Source organism: Natrix helvetica, assembly GCF_964273705.1.
Source record: "Natrix helvetica genome assembly, chromosome: Z".
NCBI lineage: Eukaryota > Metazoa > Chordata > Lepidosauria > Squamata > Natricidae > Natrix > Natrix helvetica.
In genome coordinates, this window is record NC_138554.1 from 32,146,572 (window position 1) to 32,165,345 (window position 18,774).

Genomic DNA, 18,774 nt, shown 5'->3' on the forward strand with positions numbered 1-18,774 from the left:
CTAAGACAACAACAAAATCAGTATTATTTGAAACTCAAAGTTATATTTATTCAAGGTACCCGCTTAATTAAAAGTGTTATATAGTATCACTTAACAATGCTCCTGCTTAGTAACCAAAATGTTGGGTCAGGAACTCTGGCATTGAAGCATGCAAGTCTTAAAACTGTCAAGTTACAAGATCCTTGCATCCCTAACCCTTTAGGAAAAAAAAACCCAAGGGGTCTTCAAACTTGACAGCTTTAAGACTTGTGTACTTCAACTCCCAGAATTCCTCCTCCAGTCATGTTGGCTCAGGAACTCTGGCATTGAAGCATGCAAGTCTTAAAACTGTCAAGTTGCAAGACCCTTGCACCCCTAACCCTTTAGAAAAAAGACCCAGGGTCTTCAAACTTGACAGCTTTAAGACTTGTGGACTTCAACTCCCAGAATTCCTCCTCCAGTCATGTTGCGGCGACGTCATCTGCATGGATCTGCTCCATCTTCGGTTTTTTTCACAGGGGGCAGGGCTGCTGCTGAAGATGCCAACGATGAGCCCCTGCCAGAATAACAGCTGCCTCCTCCTCCTCCTCCACCACCACATTTGGAGTGAAGCCGCCAAAGCTCCCGCTGGCACCCCCTCCCATGGCAGCGGCGGCGGCGTGTCCCCCTCCACTCGGAGCATCTGAGCTGGGCACCGCGTTACCCTGCTGCCCCCTCCTCCTCCACCGTGCTTCTGAGAAGCCATGAGGCTTTTTTCTCCCTGCTGCCCTCCACTGCCTTCCTACTGGCTCCTGCCCATGGCAGTGGCGGCGGCGCATGCCCCTCCACTCGGAGCATCTGAGCTGGGCACCGCGTTACCCTGCTGCCCCCTCCTCCTCCGCCATGCTTTTGAGAAGCCATGAGGCTTTTTTTCCCCTGCTGCCCTACGCCGCCTTCCTACTGGCTCCCGCAGCTCATGGCTCCTCAAAAGCACTGCAGAGGAGGAGGGGGCAGGGGTAACGGGGCTCAGCTCAGATGCTCTGAACAGAGGGGGAGGCGCTGCTGCCGCTGCCATGGGCGGGAAGGCGGTGTAGGGCAGCAGGGGGAAAAAAGCCTCATGGCTTCTCAAAATCACGGCGGAGGAGGAGGAGGCAGCAGGGTAACGCGGTGCCCAGCTCAGATGCTCCGAGTGGAGGGGGACGCGCCGCCGCCGCTGCCATGGGCGGGGGCGCCAGCGGGAGCTTTGGCGGCTTCACTCCAAATGTGGTGGTGGAGGAGGAGGCAGCTGTTATTCTGGCAGGGGCTCGTCGGCGGTGGGAGTTTTGGCGGGAGCTTTGGCGGCTTCACTTCTCACTGTCAGGAAATCTGCCGCAGCGTCGGGCAGCAAATGTGGTGCTGTTAGAGGAGGAGGAGGCGGCAGCAGATATTCCAGTAGCGGCAGGGGCTTTGAGGGTTTATTTTAGCCGCAGCGCCGGGCGCAAGCAGCTAGGATTGGCCGCCCACAAAGGATCTCACCGGGCTTGCTTTGCTGAACTAGAGTCAGTCACCCCGCGCTCACCAAAACAAGTCCGGGGAGGTCCTTTGCGGGCGGCCAGTTCTAGCTGTCTGCAAAGGACCTCCCCAGCCTCCGGCGCCTGGGACAGTACAAAACACCACGCTGCAGTTGGAAACTGCTGCGCGGTGTTTTGTTGCCGTGCACCTTAGAGGGAACAGTGGACCAAGGTGGCTACATTCGGCTTATAAGACGCACTCAGATTTTCACCCTCTTTTTTGGAGTAAAAAAGTGCCTCTTATAGGGCGAAAAATACGGTAATACACAATCTGATGTATTGCCAAAAAAAACAAATTGTATTTCCCTTTACTTAAAATATATAAAAACTGTTTATTTTCCATAATTGAAGAAGAATTGACATAAATCTAATGGTAGTGCTTTCCTATGTGCATTGTTTAAAGATGACTGAAGAGTTTAAAGATCATTGAAGAATTGGTGCAATCATGGATTTCTAAAAATTGAGCAAATAATATCCTGCAAGACAATCACTTATAATCTGACAGAATATCAGTGATATGATCATCTGTCAGATCATAAATTCATTTGTCAGATCATAAATTCAAAAAAGGTACAGAAAGGCCATGTGTCATTGTAGATTTCATGGTTAAAGAACTAAGCAAATAGAGTGAAATCACTCATTCTATTTCACCCATAGAATGAAATAGAAAGCCATACTTTAAAATATGTTGAGATTGATTAATTTATTACGAATGGGTTAATGCCATTTTAATAACAATAATGAGAAGGAGGAGGAGGAGGAGAAGAAATAGCTAAACAACTTAGTAAAGTAATAGCATGTTGCTAATGACAATGTACTGCAGAAGTCTGTCTTGTTAAGGAAGACATTGTTGATGGAATGAGGAATGAATGTAAGTTTGCCATAAAACATTTGGGTTATATCCTGGATCCTTCAATTGTGTCAGGTTTTCTTTTTCCTGCAGTTTTTCTATATTGAAAGAGGAACTAGTTTTGTAATTATGAGAATTTATTGTAATTCGCCTTTCCCCCTCTTCATAGGGAATGCTATGCTGGCACAATGGAAACTGTTGAAATTAACATCGTTCCCAAAATAAGGAAATGATTTTAGTATAGGAAAAGATTTCTACAATCCAATTAACTGAAAAAAATATTTTATTTAGGTGAATTCATTTGGAAAGAATGATAACACATCATGATCTAATGATAGTAACCAATCAATTATACTCAGTGGGAAAAGTCTCATTAAATATACATGCTCCCATGTTTATCAGCTGATTACCTTCAATAAGAACCAAATCTGTGTGATCTGAAATGGCAGAGACCAATACTTTTTGATAGCAGCTATGCAGGACTATTGGGGAACTGAGCAAGTCTAAAAAGGACTCTCTCTCTCTCTCTCTCTCTCTCTCTCTCTCTCTCTCTCTCTCTGTGTGTGTGTGTGTGTGTGTGTGTGAGAGAGATGACTGCTTCCTGTTTTGCTTGAAAGAAATTATATACACAGTATTATTTATGCCCATTTTCAATGGAGGAATTTTGATGCTTCAATTAAGAGATAAATATGAAATCATATTAAGAAAAACATGTTATAGTACATTTATTATTAATTTTGAGCAAATCTCTCTCATCCACAGTATACTTTTTATTTTTCTTTCTTCTACTCTCCTTTTCCGTCTCCACCTGAAGTGGCAATAAAGGAAGTAAAGAAGATTTTCTTACTATTGCTAAAGTATATTCTATCTTATGATAACCATTGAAAAACTGCTTGCATGGGTCTATTCTGCACATTATATATAATATAATTCTGCACATTTATATTGCAAAGAGTAATGCTGTGAATTGTATTTATAAATCCTCTGTCAATCAAATAACTGTTTTTGAATTGCTGCAAAAAGTGTTACATATAGTTACTGTCTCATCCTTCATGTTTCTAGAAAAATCAGGAATTTGATGCAAAAACTGGTAAGATTTTTGAAAAATTGCTGTATATACTTTATGTCTCTTTCTCTCTTGAACACTTTTCTTTACCCAATTTTATATGCAATAATAATTGAGAGTATGACAAGCTCCTTACTTTGGAATTTTCTTCCTCCTTCCCTCCATCCATATCTGAAAATTTGACCGTATACCAAAAAACCTGAACAGATGAAACTCTGTTTTGTTTTCCATGTAATACTGCTTCTGGTCATCTCTTGTATCAGTTTCATTGGCTTGATCTATTGATTTCAGAAGATATTTTCTCATATAAAAGACTATAGGATAGCAGCTGTGTGCTATGCATGCAAGACTGTAGGATAGCAGCTGTGTGCTATGCATCAGGGTCAAAAATGTTTATTAAATTCTGATGATCTTCTTTCTATCTTCCTAGAGATGGAGGTAGAAGTGCTGGGTAGAAAGACTAAATAATCTCCAAATATCTAAACCAGAGGAATTATAGAAATTTAGCCTTTCACAATTATTTTTCACTGGAAATAATTCTGGAAAGGATTAAATAATTTCACATCTGGTTTGCAATAATTCCTTTTTAAATGCTGCAAATGGTTTTTACGTGTTGTGAGAAAGTTATGTGGGAGAGGAAGTGAACAAACAATACAGAGAGAGATATTTCTTCTTGTGAATCACTCCCCCCCTTTATTTATGACATTTTAAAGTACTACAAACTTGGCTTTCATAACCATCTCACCCTTCCACACACTACCACTAACTTTCTAAGAGAGAGAATACTATGTGGTCAAAAAAGTAAACCAATTTGTAACTTTAATTGCTCTTCCAGTCTGCAATTAATTATTTTTCTGCCTGTGATAGTAACACTTCAATTTTATAGTGTCTCCATTTTAAAATTTAAGTATGTACACAGTCATGTCTCATATTGCTCTCCATCTTTTCCATAGCTCTTTTCCACTCTCAAGTTTTCAACTACAAGCTAAACAAAAGGAGTTTGAGCAGAATAACATAGAACAGTATTCTTAAAAATAAATTTTATTACAGTAGCTAGACAATACCATTTTAAGAGATTGGCTATTGGGAGTTTTCATTTTGAATCAGGAAAAAATAGCTAACTGTGGAAAAACTAGACCTGAGAGAATTGGATAATAAGTTCAGTTATTCTGTTGGATACCTTATCTATATTTCATGCTTGTGATGGGAGGACAGAATGATAACACCAATAATAGAAACATTTTAATAGTTTATTATAGTTAAATTACTGCCTTTTGAAATTTTAATAGACTTAAAAATATTACTGTTGACTTATAAAATGAAGAAAATATATGATCCCTATCCATCTCTATTCTTCCGTTTTAAAGATTGAAATGAGCCGAATATATTTGTATAACAGTTTCCAACAATGAAAATCATCTCTACCTATTAATTATTTGAAAATAATTAGTTTATTTTTTTCTCCCACAGATAATTACACACTTTGAATTTTCACACAGTATGCCAAATCTTACCAATCCTACTGAATTCCTGCTCCTGGAATTTTCTCAAGTCTATAAATTACAGATTTTGCACTTTTTTCTATTTCTAACAATATATATAGTGTCCATTGCAGGGAATTTTTTCATTGTCACTGTAGTCATTATGAACCATCATTTGCATTCTCCAATGTATTTCTTTTTAATGAATTTGGCTCTGATGGATATTGGTTCCATTTCAGTCATTGTACCCAAATCTATGACTAATTCACTCATGAATAGCAGGTTTATTTCTTATTCTGAATGTGTTGCTCAAGTTTTTTTCTTTCTGTTTTTTGAAGCCTCTGAATACTTCCTTTTAACAGTAATGGCTCATGATCGTCATGTTGCAATTTGCAATCCACTGCAATATGAAACAATCATGAACAAAGAAGCCTGTATTCAGATGATACTCATTGTATGGGTTGTTAGTCTGCTTTATGCAGTGTTGCACACAAGTGGCACATTTTCAGTAAGGTTCTGTTCCAATAAGGTTGATCAGTTTTTCTGTGAAATTCCAAAATTGCTTAAAATCTCTTGCTCTGATTCATATCTTGTTGAAGTTGGATTAATTGCCTTTTGTGGTATCATAATATTTGGATGTTTTATTTTTGTTGTTGCAACATATGTGTGGATTTTCATTGCAGTGCTCAAAATCCCTTCTGTACATGGACAGAAAAAGGCCATCCGCACTTGCCTCCCTCACCTCAGTGTTTTCTCTTTGATGTTGTTCACTGGACTCTTTGTTTATATAAGACCACCTAGTAATACTTCATCTGATCTGGAATTAATTTTTGTGGTGGTATATGCAATTCTTCCTCCGCTCCTGAATCCATTTATTTACAGCATGAGAAATAAAGAGTTTCAAAATGCCTTGTGGAATTTATACAAACCTTGGTAGTTTCAAATACAACTTGCTGATTTTTTTTGAAAGTGATTTCCTAGTTTTATCAGAATATTCTACCAAAAATTGTATGTGTGTTTATCTCTGTGTGTGTAAATAATAAAATATATCAATTAAATTATCAATGTCTAGCTCCTGTATACTAAGAAATATTCTTTCTATGCTGTTCATGTGTATGTTCATTGAATCTGAAAAAGTTTAATCTCAGCTGTGTATTTCTACACAGGAAATGTAATGATGCAAAATTTTGCAAAGTAATTTCCATTTGAAGAGAAAACCTCAGAATAATAAAATAAAATAACACATGACGTGCAACTAGAAAGGAAAAACAAAAAGAACAGCACCAAATCTTACAGGAGCTCAACAACCACCCTATCAATAGGACTGGAAAAAATAAACAACTTTTCAATGTTTTTGGATTGTCTTTGATGTGGAACCATATGAATTCTGGACAGATGATGTTGCATGGGGAAATTACCACAATAAATAAAGCATCATTCCAAGGTCCAATAGAGGGCATGGTTTAAATGAAGGGATATGAAATTATCCCACTCTTTTAGATTTTGCTAAATGTGCAGAAGCTTGGAGATAAACAGTGCCTTGAATAACTGGGCCCTATTGTTTTTTCCTCTTGTTAAATAAACAAGTAGAGAAATAATACAAAAACAGGCTTCTGTTAACCACACAGCATACATATGTGCATTGCTGGCCTCTAAATTCAAAAGAAGTCTTGTTCTTGTATGTACAAATATGTCTATTTTTGATATGATGGTTTTCAAAACTGTGCAAAAAAATTCACAACTGATATTGAGGGAAAATTCTCAACAATAAGTTAGAACAAGAAACTGATTTGATGAAATGGCAAAACCTGCAACTATCAATGTTAGGAAGTATCTCTACAATTAAAATGAACATTTTACCCAGAATTTTATATCTGTTCCAGACAATTCCAATTAGATTGGGAAAGGACTTTTTTGAAGACCCACATAAAATAGTCTTGGCAAGGAAAAAAAAAAGCAAGAATAAAACTTAAATCGCTACAAGATGCTAGAATAAGAGGAGGACTGGGCCTACCTGACTGGGAGTTATATTATCAAGCAGCAAACCTGATGTGGATTAAGGAGTGGTAACACTAAAAAATTCCAGATTATTGAATGTAGAGGGTCATGATTTATTGTTGGGATGACATGCTTTTTTATGGTATAAGAGAACTAAAGCACATGGTTATTTTAGAAGACATTATATAAGGGAGGCCTTGTTATTAAACTGGGAAAAGATTAAAAGATTACACTACTTAAAAACTCCAGCCTGGATATCAACTATTGAAGCATTTTCATATCCAATAATATATAACAAGTAATAAACAGCAAGATATGTTGAAATATTGAATACAGAGGGTGAACTCAAATCTATTCAAGAGTTGAAACAAGAAGGAATAGAAATGAATTGTTATTCATATTTACAGATACAATTTAGATATAATGAAGATAGAAAATCAATAGGTCTTTACAATGAAATGACTGAGTTAGATAAAATTTTAATAGGTACTGATGAAAAAGTAATTAAAAAACTATATGGATATTTATTAGAGACTAAATTACAAGAGGAACAAGTTAAAGAAACTATGATAGCTTGGGGGAAAAATTTTGGATATGGGATAGATTTAGAAAAATGGCAGAAACTGTGGTCTCAAAATTATAAAATGACAATGTCAACTGCATATAGAGAAAATTTGTATAAGATGTTTTACAGGTGGCATCTATCCCCAACGAGAATTGCAAGAATGTCCAAGAATAAATTGAAAAAGTGTTGGAAATGTCATCAGATACTGGGTTTATACTACCACATGTGGTGGACTTGTATTGAAGCTAAAAGATACTGGACTAAAATCCACATGTGGTTGGAGAAAATGATACATAAACACATAGACCTCAATCAGAGATCTTTTTACTGGGAATCATACCAGAAATTTACAACAAAAAATATTTGATTCTAAACGTTTTAACAGCAGCTAGAATTGCATTTGCAAAAAACTGGAAAAACGAAATGATACCAAAACAGGAAGAAGTTATTCAAAAGATAATGGAGTGCGCTGAAATGAGCAAATTGACATTTGAAATTAGAGAACAAGAAGACGAGCAATTTTATAAGATATGGGATGTATACAATACAATAGTAGAGTTGGAAGGGACCTTGGAGGTCTTCTAGTCCAACCCCCTGCCTAGGCAGGAAACCCTATACCATTTCAGACAGATGGCTATCCAACATCTTCTTAAAGACTTCCAGTGTTGGGGCATTCACAACTTCTGGAGGCAAGCTGTTCCACTGATTAATTGTTCTAATTGTCAGGAAATTTCTCCTCAGTTCTAAGTTGCTTCTCTCCTTGATTAGTTTCCACCCATTGCTTCTTGTTCTACCCTCAGGTGCCTTGGAGAATAGTTTGACTCCCTCTTCTTTGTGGCAACCCCTGAGATATTGCAACACTGCTATCATGTCTCCCCTAGTCCTTCTTTCTCTTAAGCTAAACATACCCAGTTCCTGCAACCATTCTTCATATGTTTTAGTCTCTAGTCCCCTAATCATCTTTGTTGCTCTTCTCTGCACTCTTTCTAGAGTCTCCACATCTTTTTTACATCGTGGCGACCAGAACTGAATGCAGTATTCCAAGTGTGGCCTTATCAAGGCATTATAAAGTGGTATTGACACTTCCTGTGATCTTGATTCTATCCCTCTGTTGATGCAGCCTAGAACTGTGTTGGCTTTTGTGGCAGCTGCTGCACACTGCTGGCTACTGAGCAAGGTATCATCTATACTGTACCTGTGCATTCTGTTTTTGTTGCCTAAATATAGAACCTTACTCTTTTCACCATTGGATTTCATTTTATTAGATAGTGCCCAATGTTCAAGTTTGTCAAGATCCTTCTGTATCTTAAGCCTATCTTCTGGAGTGTTGACTATTCCTGCCAGCTTGGTGTCATCTGCAAATTTGATGAGTTCCCCATTTATTCCCTCATCATTTGTTTTATCAGTGGCTGGAAAAAAGAACCTGGACATGAAAAATGTTTTACTTATGTTTTAATTGAAGGAGAAAAGTGAGAATACAATAATGTTGTTAAATAGACTAATAACGATACAATGTTTTAATTGAAGGAGAAAAGCAAAAATATAATAATCTTGTTAGACTAACAAAAATACAATGAAACACTGACATATATATTAATAATTTAGAATTTTTTGTTATAAAATGAAGGATAAAGATAATAAATGAACTAATGTACATTTGATAGAAGATTTGTAATATAATATATAACTCTAAGTACATACTATAAAGATATCCTGTTGAAAGTAGTGATAGATATATAAACATAAACACTTGGTAAATTCTTTTATACTGTAAAAATATTTAAAATGAGACAATGATTGCATAAAGGTACGTTGTTGTTAAGCAGACAATCAAGAATGTAAGAGAATTAAGCTTATTGAAAAGAAAGAAATATTAACCGTAATTGAACATATGCTGTACAATGAAAATGAGGTTTTTGGTTATATTGGATGGAAAAACTGTGATTGTATATGTAATCGAAAATACGGATGCAAAAACACTTGTAACCAAACGACATGCTGTATGTAATGGATGAAAAAAAATTTAATGTTGTCTTTTATGTTTAAAAATAAAAAAAATGTGAAAAAAAAGTATTCAGTAAATTGTTTGCTTCTCTAAAGTCAAGATCATGTACATTTCCATCATCCAAGGAATGGATCTCACTCAGGCTGTGTTTTTCTGTGTATTAAAAATGTCAAGGTGATAGTCCCAAAGATCCCTCCATTTTTTTTTTCTAAGAGGCAACTGGACTTTCTTGTTTTTCTTTAAAAGGTTTCACTTCTCATCCAAGAAGCTTCTTCAGCTCTGGCTGGATGGTGAGGAATGGAAGGATTTATATTCCTTGCAGACTACTGTTCATTTGCACTCTTTTAAGAGTTGTTGAGATTTCTTGGAAGTTTATCTGTGTCCTTGGGATCACCTGATTAGTGCAAAGGTGACAATCTCAAAATTTGGTGATCAAAGGCAATCTCTTTGTTTTTGAGCAAATCCCATGCATATAGCTATTCCACAACCTATGACCAGAGTCAAAATATGGGACTTATGATCTGCATCCAATGTTCTGATGGTCACCCACTGTGGTCACATGACTGTACTTTGGGCATTGGAAACACAGTTGCCTAAATGGACATTTACAGCATCCAATAACCATGTGACCATGTTTTATGACAAATTTGCCCAAAACTGGCACTTTCTTCCAATTTTTGAAAAAAACTTCACACATATAAGCCATTGGCTTGCTTAAATATACAGTAAAAATATTTCAAAGTTTAATGACATAACGGCTATTATGACTTACAACTGAAATGGGCAGACCATTATGGTCACAACTGTCTTTAGTTCCTAATATTTTTGGATATAACTTGTTTGTTTAATATCAGAGAAAAGATAAAGCAATATCCTTTATAGTAAGCTATATAGATGGTCTTCAGCTTATGACCACAATTGAGCCCAAAATGCATGTTGCCCCATTTTACATTTCTCACTACATTTTTTAAGTGAATCACTGCAATTCTTAAATTAGTAACATGATTGTTAAGTGAATCTGATTTCCTCATTGACTTTGCTGGTCAGTAAGACAAGGAAGGAATCACATGACTCCAAGACACTGCAACTGTCATAAATGTGAGTCAGTTGTCAAGCATCTGAATGTAATGGAGATGCTACTGTGGAAAGTTATCACCCAGCCCTCTCCCAGAAAAATGAAATATCCTAGGAAATATTGAAAAGGCAGAATATTATATTTTCTTGGATGTGAAAAAAGGAGAAACACATTTTAAACACAAAGTAAATTCCTGCAGCTTCCTGCCCATCCCCACTTTGCCAATGGGCCATTAAGAAGGCCAAGCTAGTCCACTTTACATAATAAAGAGTTCTCCCCATCAGCTCCAGGGGGATGGAATGAAGGCATGATAATATAAGCCTTTACTCAACTGATCACATGGCATCTGAGAACTCTGAGAATTCAACCAAACCTGGACTCAGCCTAGAGAGTTGCCCCTGCATGGGCCCATGTGAGTCTGACAACCAATCAGAATACATTTCTTACACAGGAACATGAAATAGAGAGGTGGGACTGAACAGGTTATAAAAAGCCTAGCAAGCCCCTTCCCTTTGTTTCTCTTCTTCTCCACCAACATTGAAGCATGTGATCATTGAAGCATGTGATCATGGAAGGAGGAGGAGCTTCCGGGGAATGGCAGCTGACTTCTGAGCTCCAAAAATGCTCCGGAGCTCTTTGACAAAGGAGGGGTTGCTGCCGGCCCTTTTTCCACCTTTTGGGCCGGGATTGAGCCTCAATGACCACCCTGGTTTTCTTTGAGACCTAATTTGGTCCGTCAGGATGGCGAATAGCCAGAGGGAGATTAAGAAAGCACTGGCTGACATGGAGATTGCAGTTGGAATTGGAGACCGATTATGGCGGTGGCCACCAGAGGGCAGCGCGAGGACGGAGAGAGGCCCGTGATGCAGGATGCTGACGGAAGGCCTTCGAGAGGCCTTCGAGAGGGCCGTAAGTCGGCTGGAACGGCGCCCAGACCAGGAGGGGAGGCAGGTTGAAGCCAGGACTAACTGCTGGAAGCTGTGGAAGCTGTGCTGTGTGCTGGAACCAGGCAGAAAGGGGAAGAGGGGCAGAACAGGGCTTCTGCAGTAGGGGCAGAACAGGGCCTGTCCTGGAAACAGGCAGGAGCCCCCCCCCACCTGGCAGACTAAGATCTATTGCCCCCCCCACCTGGCAGACTAAGATCTACTGTCCTTTTGCAAACTACCTGCCATGGCTTGTGCCCAGGTGCCCCTGATGACTATAATCTGCCCGCTTAACATCTGGTATCCTGCTGACTTCCTGCTATTTATGACTTATGGCATTTCACCTGCCGGGCTACTCCTACTACCTCTCCCCCTCCCACCCTCGCCATCTGCTATTTTATAACAACTAGCTACTACAAACTATCTGCCCTCTTCCGCCCATAATGGACCGCACCCAGGCCTCCATCTATTTATTTACCATCCATCTTCCAACCGATCACCTGGCCAACATAAGATCTTCCCACCTAGTTGTGATCATGGACATTTCTTTCCTCCCATTAGATCCTGGCTTATTGATTTTAACATCAACAGCACCCTGACTTTGTCATAGCTTTTTACCATTACGTATTCGAGGTCGGACTTGCTCCAGCTGCGGGAATCCCCCCTCTCGCAGGCATGGCCCTTTGCCCCCTCCGGGGCCCACCTTGATGACGGGTTTGTGAACCCAGAGAGGTGGAGGAAACGCAAACTTAGGGGATTTTTAATGAAATGTTTTCTATCCTTTTTAGGGGGCTCCAGGGTGGGGGGGCGGGGGCGGGTGGGTCAGATCAGGAGCGATGTGAGAGCTGGGCCTCCAGGTGTGGTCGTGAGCAGAAGGAGCGGAAGGGAGGAGGAGGGGGAGGATATCATTCCTATACAGGGCTCTTTAATTCCAACGGTCGCAGGGAGGGGCAGATACGAGGACAGATTAAGAACTTATAGTCGGTTGGGAGACCGTGGTTGCTGGTTACACCCGGTCGCTTGTACCAATCCCCGCGGTCTAGGTGGTCAAGAGTTACAGACCCAGGGCCTGAGGCTGTTGTTATGCAATGCGAGGTCCGTTGTTAACAAGGCCACCCTCATTCACGATCTAATTTTAGAGGGGGAGCCGTACCTCGCGGGAATAACGGAGACCTGGTTGGGCCACGAGGGAGGTCTTCCCCTCGTGGAAATGTGCCCACCAGGCTACCGAGCATTTCATCAGCCCCGGGCCCAGGGAAGGGGCGGTGGGGTGGCAGTAATTATTCGGGAGGACTTAGAGCTGAGGGAGTCTACTGCGCCACAGACGTCCGGATGTGAATCCCTTGTTGTGAAATGGGGCCCTGGGAGACAGTTGGGCCTGCTGATAGTATACCTGGCTCCTCGCTATACATCAGCGGCCCTGCCTGAACTCCTCGAGCTGATCGCATCGGTGGCGGTTGAGACCCCCAAACTTTTAGTGATGGGGGATTTTAACCTGCCATCGATGGGAGAAGCATCAGAGGGGGATCGGGAGTTCATGGCTTCCATGACAGCCATGGACCTGACTCAAATTATTCAGGGCCCGACACACGAGGGAGGACACACTCTGGACCTCGTTTTTGTCTCTGGCCAGTGGTTGAGTGATCTGGGAGGAGGGGACTTAACCATCACTCCCCTGTCATGGTCAGATCACTCACTCCTTCGTCTTGACTTCCCTGGTGCTACCTCCCGCTGCGGGGAGGTGGAACTGGAAAGCACTAGATGGTTCCGCCCCAGGCGCCTGATGGAACCAGATAGGTTCCAGACGGAGCTTGGGCCACCTCCTGTAACCTTGACCCGCCCCCGGGTAGAGGACCTGGTGGTCGCGTGGAATAATGCGACTTCCGGGGCCTTGAACCGGGTGGCGCCTTTGCGGCCTCTCCGGCGTCAACGATCCACCCTGAGGGTGATGAAATGCCGCAAGAGACATCTAGAGAGTCGTTGGAGATCCTCTCGTTCCGAACTTGATCAAACACAGGCACGAGCCCATTTAAGGACGTACCTTGTGGCATTGAGAGTGGCCAAACGCCAATATTGTGCCACTCTCATTGCATCCGCAGAGAACCGCCCTGCCGCCCTGTTTCGGATGTCCCGCTCCCTCTTGTTTCAGAGGCCGCGGGAGGCCCCTCTACAGGGCAGAGCAGAGGAATTTGGGAAATATCTGCAGGATAAAATCGCTCAAATTCGGAAGGATTGGGTCCCTGTTAGTGGTCCAATGGAGACGTCCGTGGCGAGTCTTGAGGAATCGACCTGGGAGGAGTTTGACTTGGTTGCCATCGAGGATTTGGACAGAATGCGTGGACGACTGCGACCCACCACATGTTTATTGGACCCGTGCCCCTCCTGGCTTGTACTGGCATCCTGGGAGGTTACACGAGACTGGCTCCTGGACCTAGTGAACGCCTCGCTGAGCGAGGGGTCTCTCCCGGCCGCCTTGAAAGAGGCGGTGGTGAGACCCTTGCTCAAGAAGCCTTCCCTGGATCCTTTGGAGCTGGCCAATTATCGTCCTGTCTCCAACCTTCCCTTTTTGGCGAAGGTTGTAGAGAGTGTGGTGGCCTACCAGTTTCCACGGCATCTGGAGGAAAATGATTATCTAGACCCGCGCCAGTCCGGCTTCCGCCCGGTCACAGCACGGAGACGGCCTTGGTCGCGTTGGTGGATGATCTCTGGAGGGCCAGAGATAGAGGTTGTTCCTCTATCCTGGTCCTATTAGACCTCTCGGCGGCTTTTGATACCATCGACCATGGTATCCTGCTGCGCCGGCTGGAGGGGTTGGGGGTCCGGGGCACCGTTTTGCGGTGGTTCGGCTCCTACCTTTCTGGCCGGACGCAGCGTGTGTTGGCAGGGGAGGAGAGGTCGACCCTACGCCCCCTTACTTGTGGGATGCCACAGGGGTCGGTCCTCTCGCCACTCCTGTTCAACACATATATGAAGCCGCTGGGTGAGATCATCCATGGTTTCTGGGTGGGATACCATCTGTACGCTGATGATACTCAGCTGTACTTTTCCACCCCGAACCACCCCAACAAGGCCATTGAAGTGATGTCCCAGTGTGTGGAAGCCGTACGGATCTGGATGGATGACAACCGACTCAAACTCAACCCCTCCAAGATGGAGTGGCTGTGGGTACCGGCTCCCCGGTTCAGCCAATTAATTCCATCATTGGCCATCGGGGGCATTCAACTTGCCCCCGTGGAGCGGGCGCGCAATTTGGGCGTCCTCCTGGATGCCCGGCTGTCCATGGATGACCATGTGACAGCCGTGGCAAGGGGGGCGTTCCACCAGGTTCGCCTGGTGCGCCAATTGCGCCCCCTACTGGACCGGGACGCCTTACGCACAGTCACTCATGCGCTGGTGACATCTCGCTTGGACTACTGTAACGCTCTCTACATGGGGCTTCCCTTGAAATGCACCCGGAGGCTACAGTTGGTCCAGAACGCAGCCGCGCAGGTAATTATGGGGAGTACTAGGTACTCCCATGTGACACCATTCCTGCGCGAGCTGCACTGGCTTCCTGTGGTCTATCGGGTGCGTTTCAAGGTTTTGATAACAATCTTTAAAGCGCTCCATGGCTTAGGACCTAGTTACTTGCGGGATCGTATTCTGCCCCATACATCCCTGCGACCAATCCGCTCACACAGAGAGGGCCTCCTCCAGGTGCCGTCCACCAGACAGTGTCGAGGGGCGGCGCCTAGGAGTAGAGCCTTCTCTGTGGCGGGCCCAGCCCTGTGGAATGACCTCCCCCCGGATATTAGGAATACCTCTGACCTCTGCTCCTTTCGTGTAAAGCTCAAGACCCACCTTTTTCAAGTTGCTGGCCTGGCTCAACTTTGATCCAACTATATCGCTCCTGACGGGTTTTTTATTTGGGGTATTTTAATTGCATTCAATTTATTTAGGGGTTTTTAAACATTGTGTTTTTACTTGTTTTTATCTATCAGTTCACCTCCTCCTTGTATATGTCGTATATATGTCTTGGTATATGTTTTGTTATATGTATGTCGATATATTTATTTCCTATGTTTTGTTGTACGCCGCCCCGAGTCCTTAGGGAGAGGGTGCGGCTAAGAAATAAATAATAATTATTATTATTATTATTATTATTATTATTATTATTATTATTATTATTATTATTATTATTATTATCACCCTTTCTCTTCAGGACTCAAGCCATGTGGTCCTGTCTACCATTAAAACCATATTTCCAAGTAGCCTCCATGTCTCCAGTGTCTTTTTCCCCACTTGGAGCTGAACCCAGAAGGACATTTCTTTCAACACTATAACAGTCATAAGTGTGAAAAATGGTCATATGTTTTTTCAGTGTCATTATAACTTCAAATGGTCACTAAATGAACTGTTGGAAATCGAGGACTATCTGTACAAAATTTACAAAAAGAGGGAATAATTGGGAAAATAATGCTTAACATTACAATTGTACTTGTTTACAACTAGCTTAAAATATTTCACATTACTTTGGTCTTCCTGTCTCAAGTTCATATAAAGTAAAATATTCCATTAAAAACAAAAGCATTCAATATTATTCTGTTCCTTCATTGCTTCATAACGTCATCATATTTCTATGGTTTTCCTTTTGTGAGAGGATCCACATCTTTTTTTCTTTTTACATTCTATTCTATTCTAAACACCTGAAACTAAAGATTGCTATGGCTGGCTCTGAATTCTATGTTCTAGGATTACAATATAAAAATAATATTGATTTAAGATGATCATGAATGAGGGCAAATAATTCTTCACTGAGTATTCACTGATAATATGTTATCAGTTACAGGATAAGAAGAAAGATCCCCAAGATTATTTAGTTCCAACTTTTTAATCACTTTCTTCTTACTACAAAGTATAGTTCCGGTAAAAACAAAACAAAACAAAATGAGGATCTATTTCTAATTAGGTATGATGGACTCAGGGGAATGGAAGAAGTCTCTGAGAATCGAAAGCAGACTTGGTGAAATTTGCTTCATACATAGGAAATCCTTTTAAATCCCTCATTGATGAGGAAAAGCTGCATATGAGACATGCAGCTTTCAAAGAAAGAATACTGGTGCTTAATGAACAAAACGGCTAATTTCTTCATGAAACACTGAAATTAAAAATACTGCTGAGTGGAATTTATTGGAAAGTAAGTTCATTGTTTACCACCTTCTTTTCATCATTCTTGCTCCCATGCTCTTAATCTGAGCTCTTATCCATCCACCTTTTGCTTTCATCCCCCTATACCTATTGTACCTCTGAATCTGTCAAATTCCAAAATCAACTCATTATTATGTTCAGTAGCATAGTAATTAATATAATGCAAATTGTCATATTATAATACTGCTGAACAATGCAGAAAAATATTGCTGTTGTTACAATTATTATCATCCTCTCAAATTCTATGATGATTTCACATACTAGGTTCATGCCCCTAGATGGGAAATGATGTTGATATTTGATACATGACATAAACAATTACATACTTACATAATTTATCCATAGATAGATAGATAAATTAAATTAAATGGAAATGTATAGGAAATATATTAACAGTTCTCCCTTTATTTCTAGGTTTTCATATCTGTGGCCAGAAATGAATAATGATACTACAGTGTTTTTTCTCTTGGAATTTTCAAATATATGGGAACTACAGCTTCTGTATGCAATGGTACTTTTGTTCTTATATTTGATTACATTAGCAGGAAACTTACTCATTATTTCTGCAGTTGTTTTGGACTCCTGTCTTCACATCCCCATGTACTTCTTTCTGACAAATTTAGCCTTTCAGGACATTGGTTCTGTTTCAGTCATTGTCCCCAAAGCTGTTTTCAATTCAGTAATGAACATCAATAGTATTTCTTATCATGAATGTATAATCCAAGTGTTTTTGTTTGTATTCTTTATAGACTCTGATATTTCCCTTCTTACTGTCATGGCATTTGATCGGTATGTTGCCATTTGCAATCCTTTACAATATCAGATGATAATGAATAGGAAGGTTTGTACCAAGATAATTATTAGTGTTTGGATTGTCAACTTTCTCAATGCTTTATTAAACACGATGGGAACTTTCATTACTCCTTTTTGCTCTAATATGGTCAATCAGTTTTACTGTGAAATCCCACCTCTACTTAAACTTGCCTGCTCAGATTCATATATAATTGAAACTGGAATTGTAGGATTTATTTTTGCAATAGTATTTGGTTGTTTTGCTTTTATCATTGTTACTTACATTCAGATCTTTGCCACTGTTTCAAAAATCCCTTCTGATCAGGGAAGAAAAAAGGCCTTCTCCACTTGCTTCCCTCACCTTATAGTTTTTTCTTTATTTTTATTTACAGCATCAATCGCTTATCTGAGGCCTCAGTCTGACAAACCATCAAACTTTGATATCATTGTTACAATAATGTACTGCGTTATTCCACCTATGTTGAATCCAGTAATCTATAGCATGAGAAACAAGGATATTAAGGTTTCTCTTTCAAGAATTCTGGTGAAGGCATTTAAGATGTAATTACAAATATTGCATATGAATTTTATTGTTAACATGAATTCCCACCTTCTTTTTCACACTTTCACATATTTTTCACACTCTTTTCCACATATTTTCCACATTTTTTTTTGTTTTATATTAAGAAGATTATTTTAGATATTTTGACTCCTGGATTCAAGATATTTAGCTTCCAAGCAAGTTTCATTTCTTATGTTTAAGATGGAAGATATAGTATATATTAAAATTTTTGATTCTATTTAATTTGTAGGATTTGAAGAATGTTTCTCCAAAAACTGCTCATGTAATAATTACTTTAATAGATGGTTATTCAATGATGGCTTATAATAGTTAACTTCACAAATGTAAGAAAAGGATACATAATACCTATCATTTGAATACTTCATCTTTCAACCTTGAATATTATGCATTGATAATGTTAGTCCATAAAACAGATTGTCATTTATTATATAAGTTAAACTAAAGGGATAGAATTGAATCTAGTCTAATTTTGTTTGTCAACTGAAGAAATTGGTTCTAAATGAATTTTGATTATTTAATTGGTTCAAATGATCTTATTTTGCAAATCATTTTAAAATAATATAATTTTCTTTAGTAATTAAAAGAGTTGGAACAAAGTGTCTTTCTTTCTTTTTTTCATTCATTCATTCTTTCTTTCTTTCTTTAAATTATGTACAAACTTATACTTTGTGTAAAGTATATTTCATTATCATGTATATATAGAGAGTATAGGGAATGGCCTGGAAGAACAGGATGAAGAAT

At 40.2% G+C, this 18,774-nt stretch overlaps 2 protein-coding genes across 2 annotated transcripts in view; both read left to right on the forward strand.

Moving 5' to 3' along the window:
* Positions 1-4,924: 4,924 nt before the first annotated feature.
* The window catches only part of LOC309401411 (olfactory receptor 14A16-like), a gene marked incomplete at both ends in the record, with an annotated part of 42,270 nt that continues 28,420 nt past the window's right edge, over positions 4,925-18,774 (forward strand). Inside the window, one exon of the mRNA XM_081970478.1 lies at positions 4,925-5,187. Coding sequence (XP_081826604.1) covers positions 4,925-5,187 — 263 coding nt within the window. The remainder of the gene's footprint in view (positions 5,188-18,774) is intronic.
* LOC309381746 (olfactory receptor 14A16-like) lies at positions 11,364-18,015 on the forward strand (the record flags this gene model as incomplete). Its single annotated transcript, XM_081933031.1, has 2 exons — positions 11,364-11,457; positions 17,408-18,015. 2 exons carry the CDS (start codon positions 11,364-11,366, stop codon positions 18,013-18,015), a joined length of 702 nt encoding a protein of 233 aa, XP_081789157.1.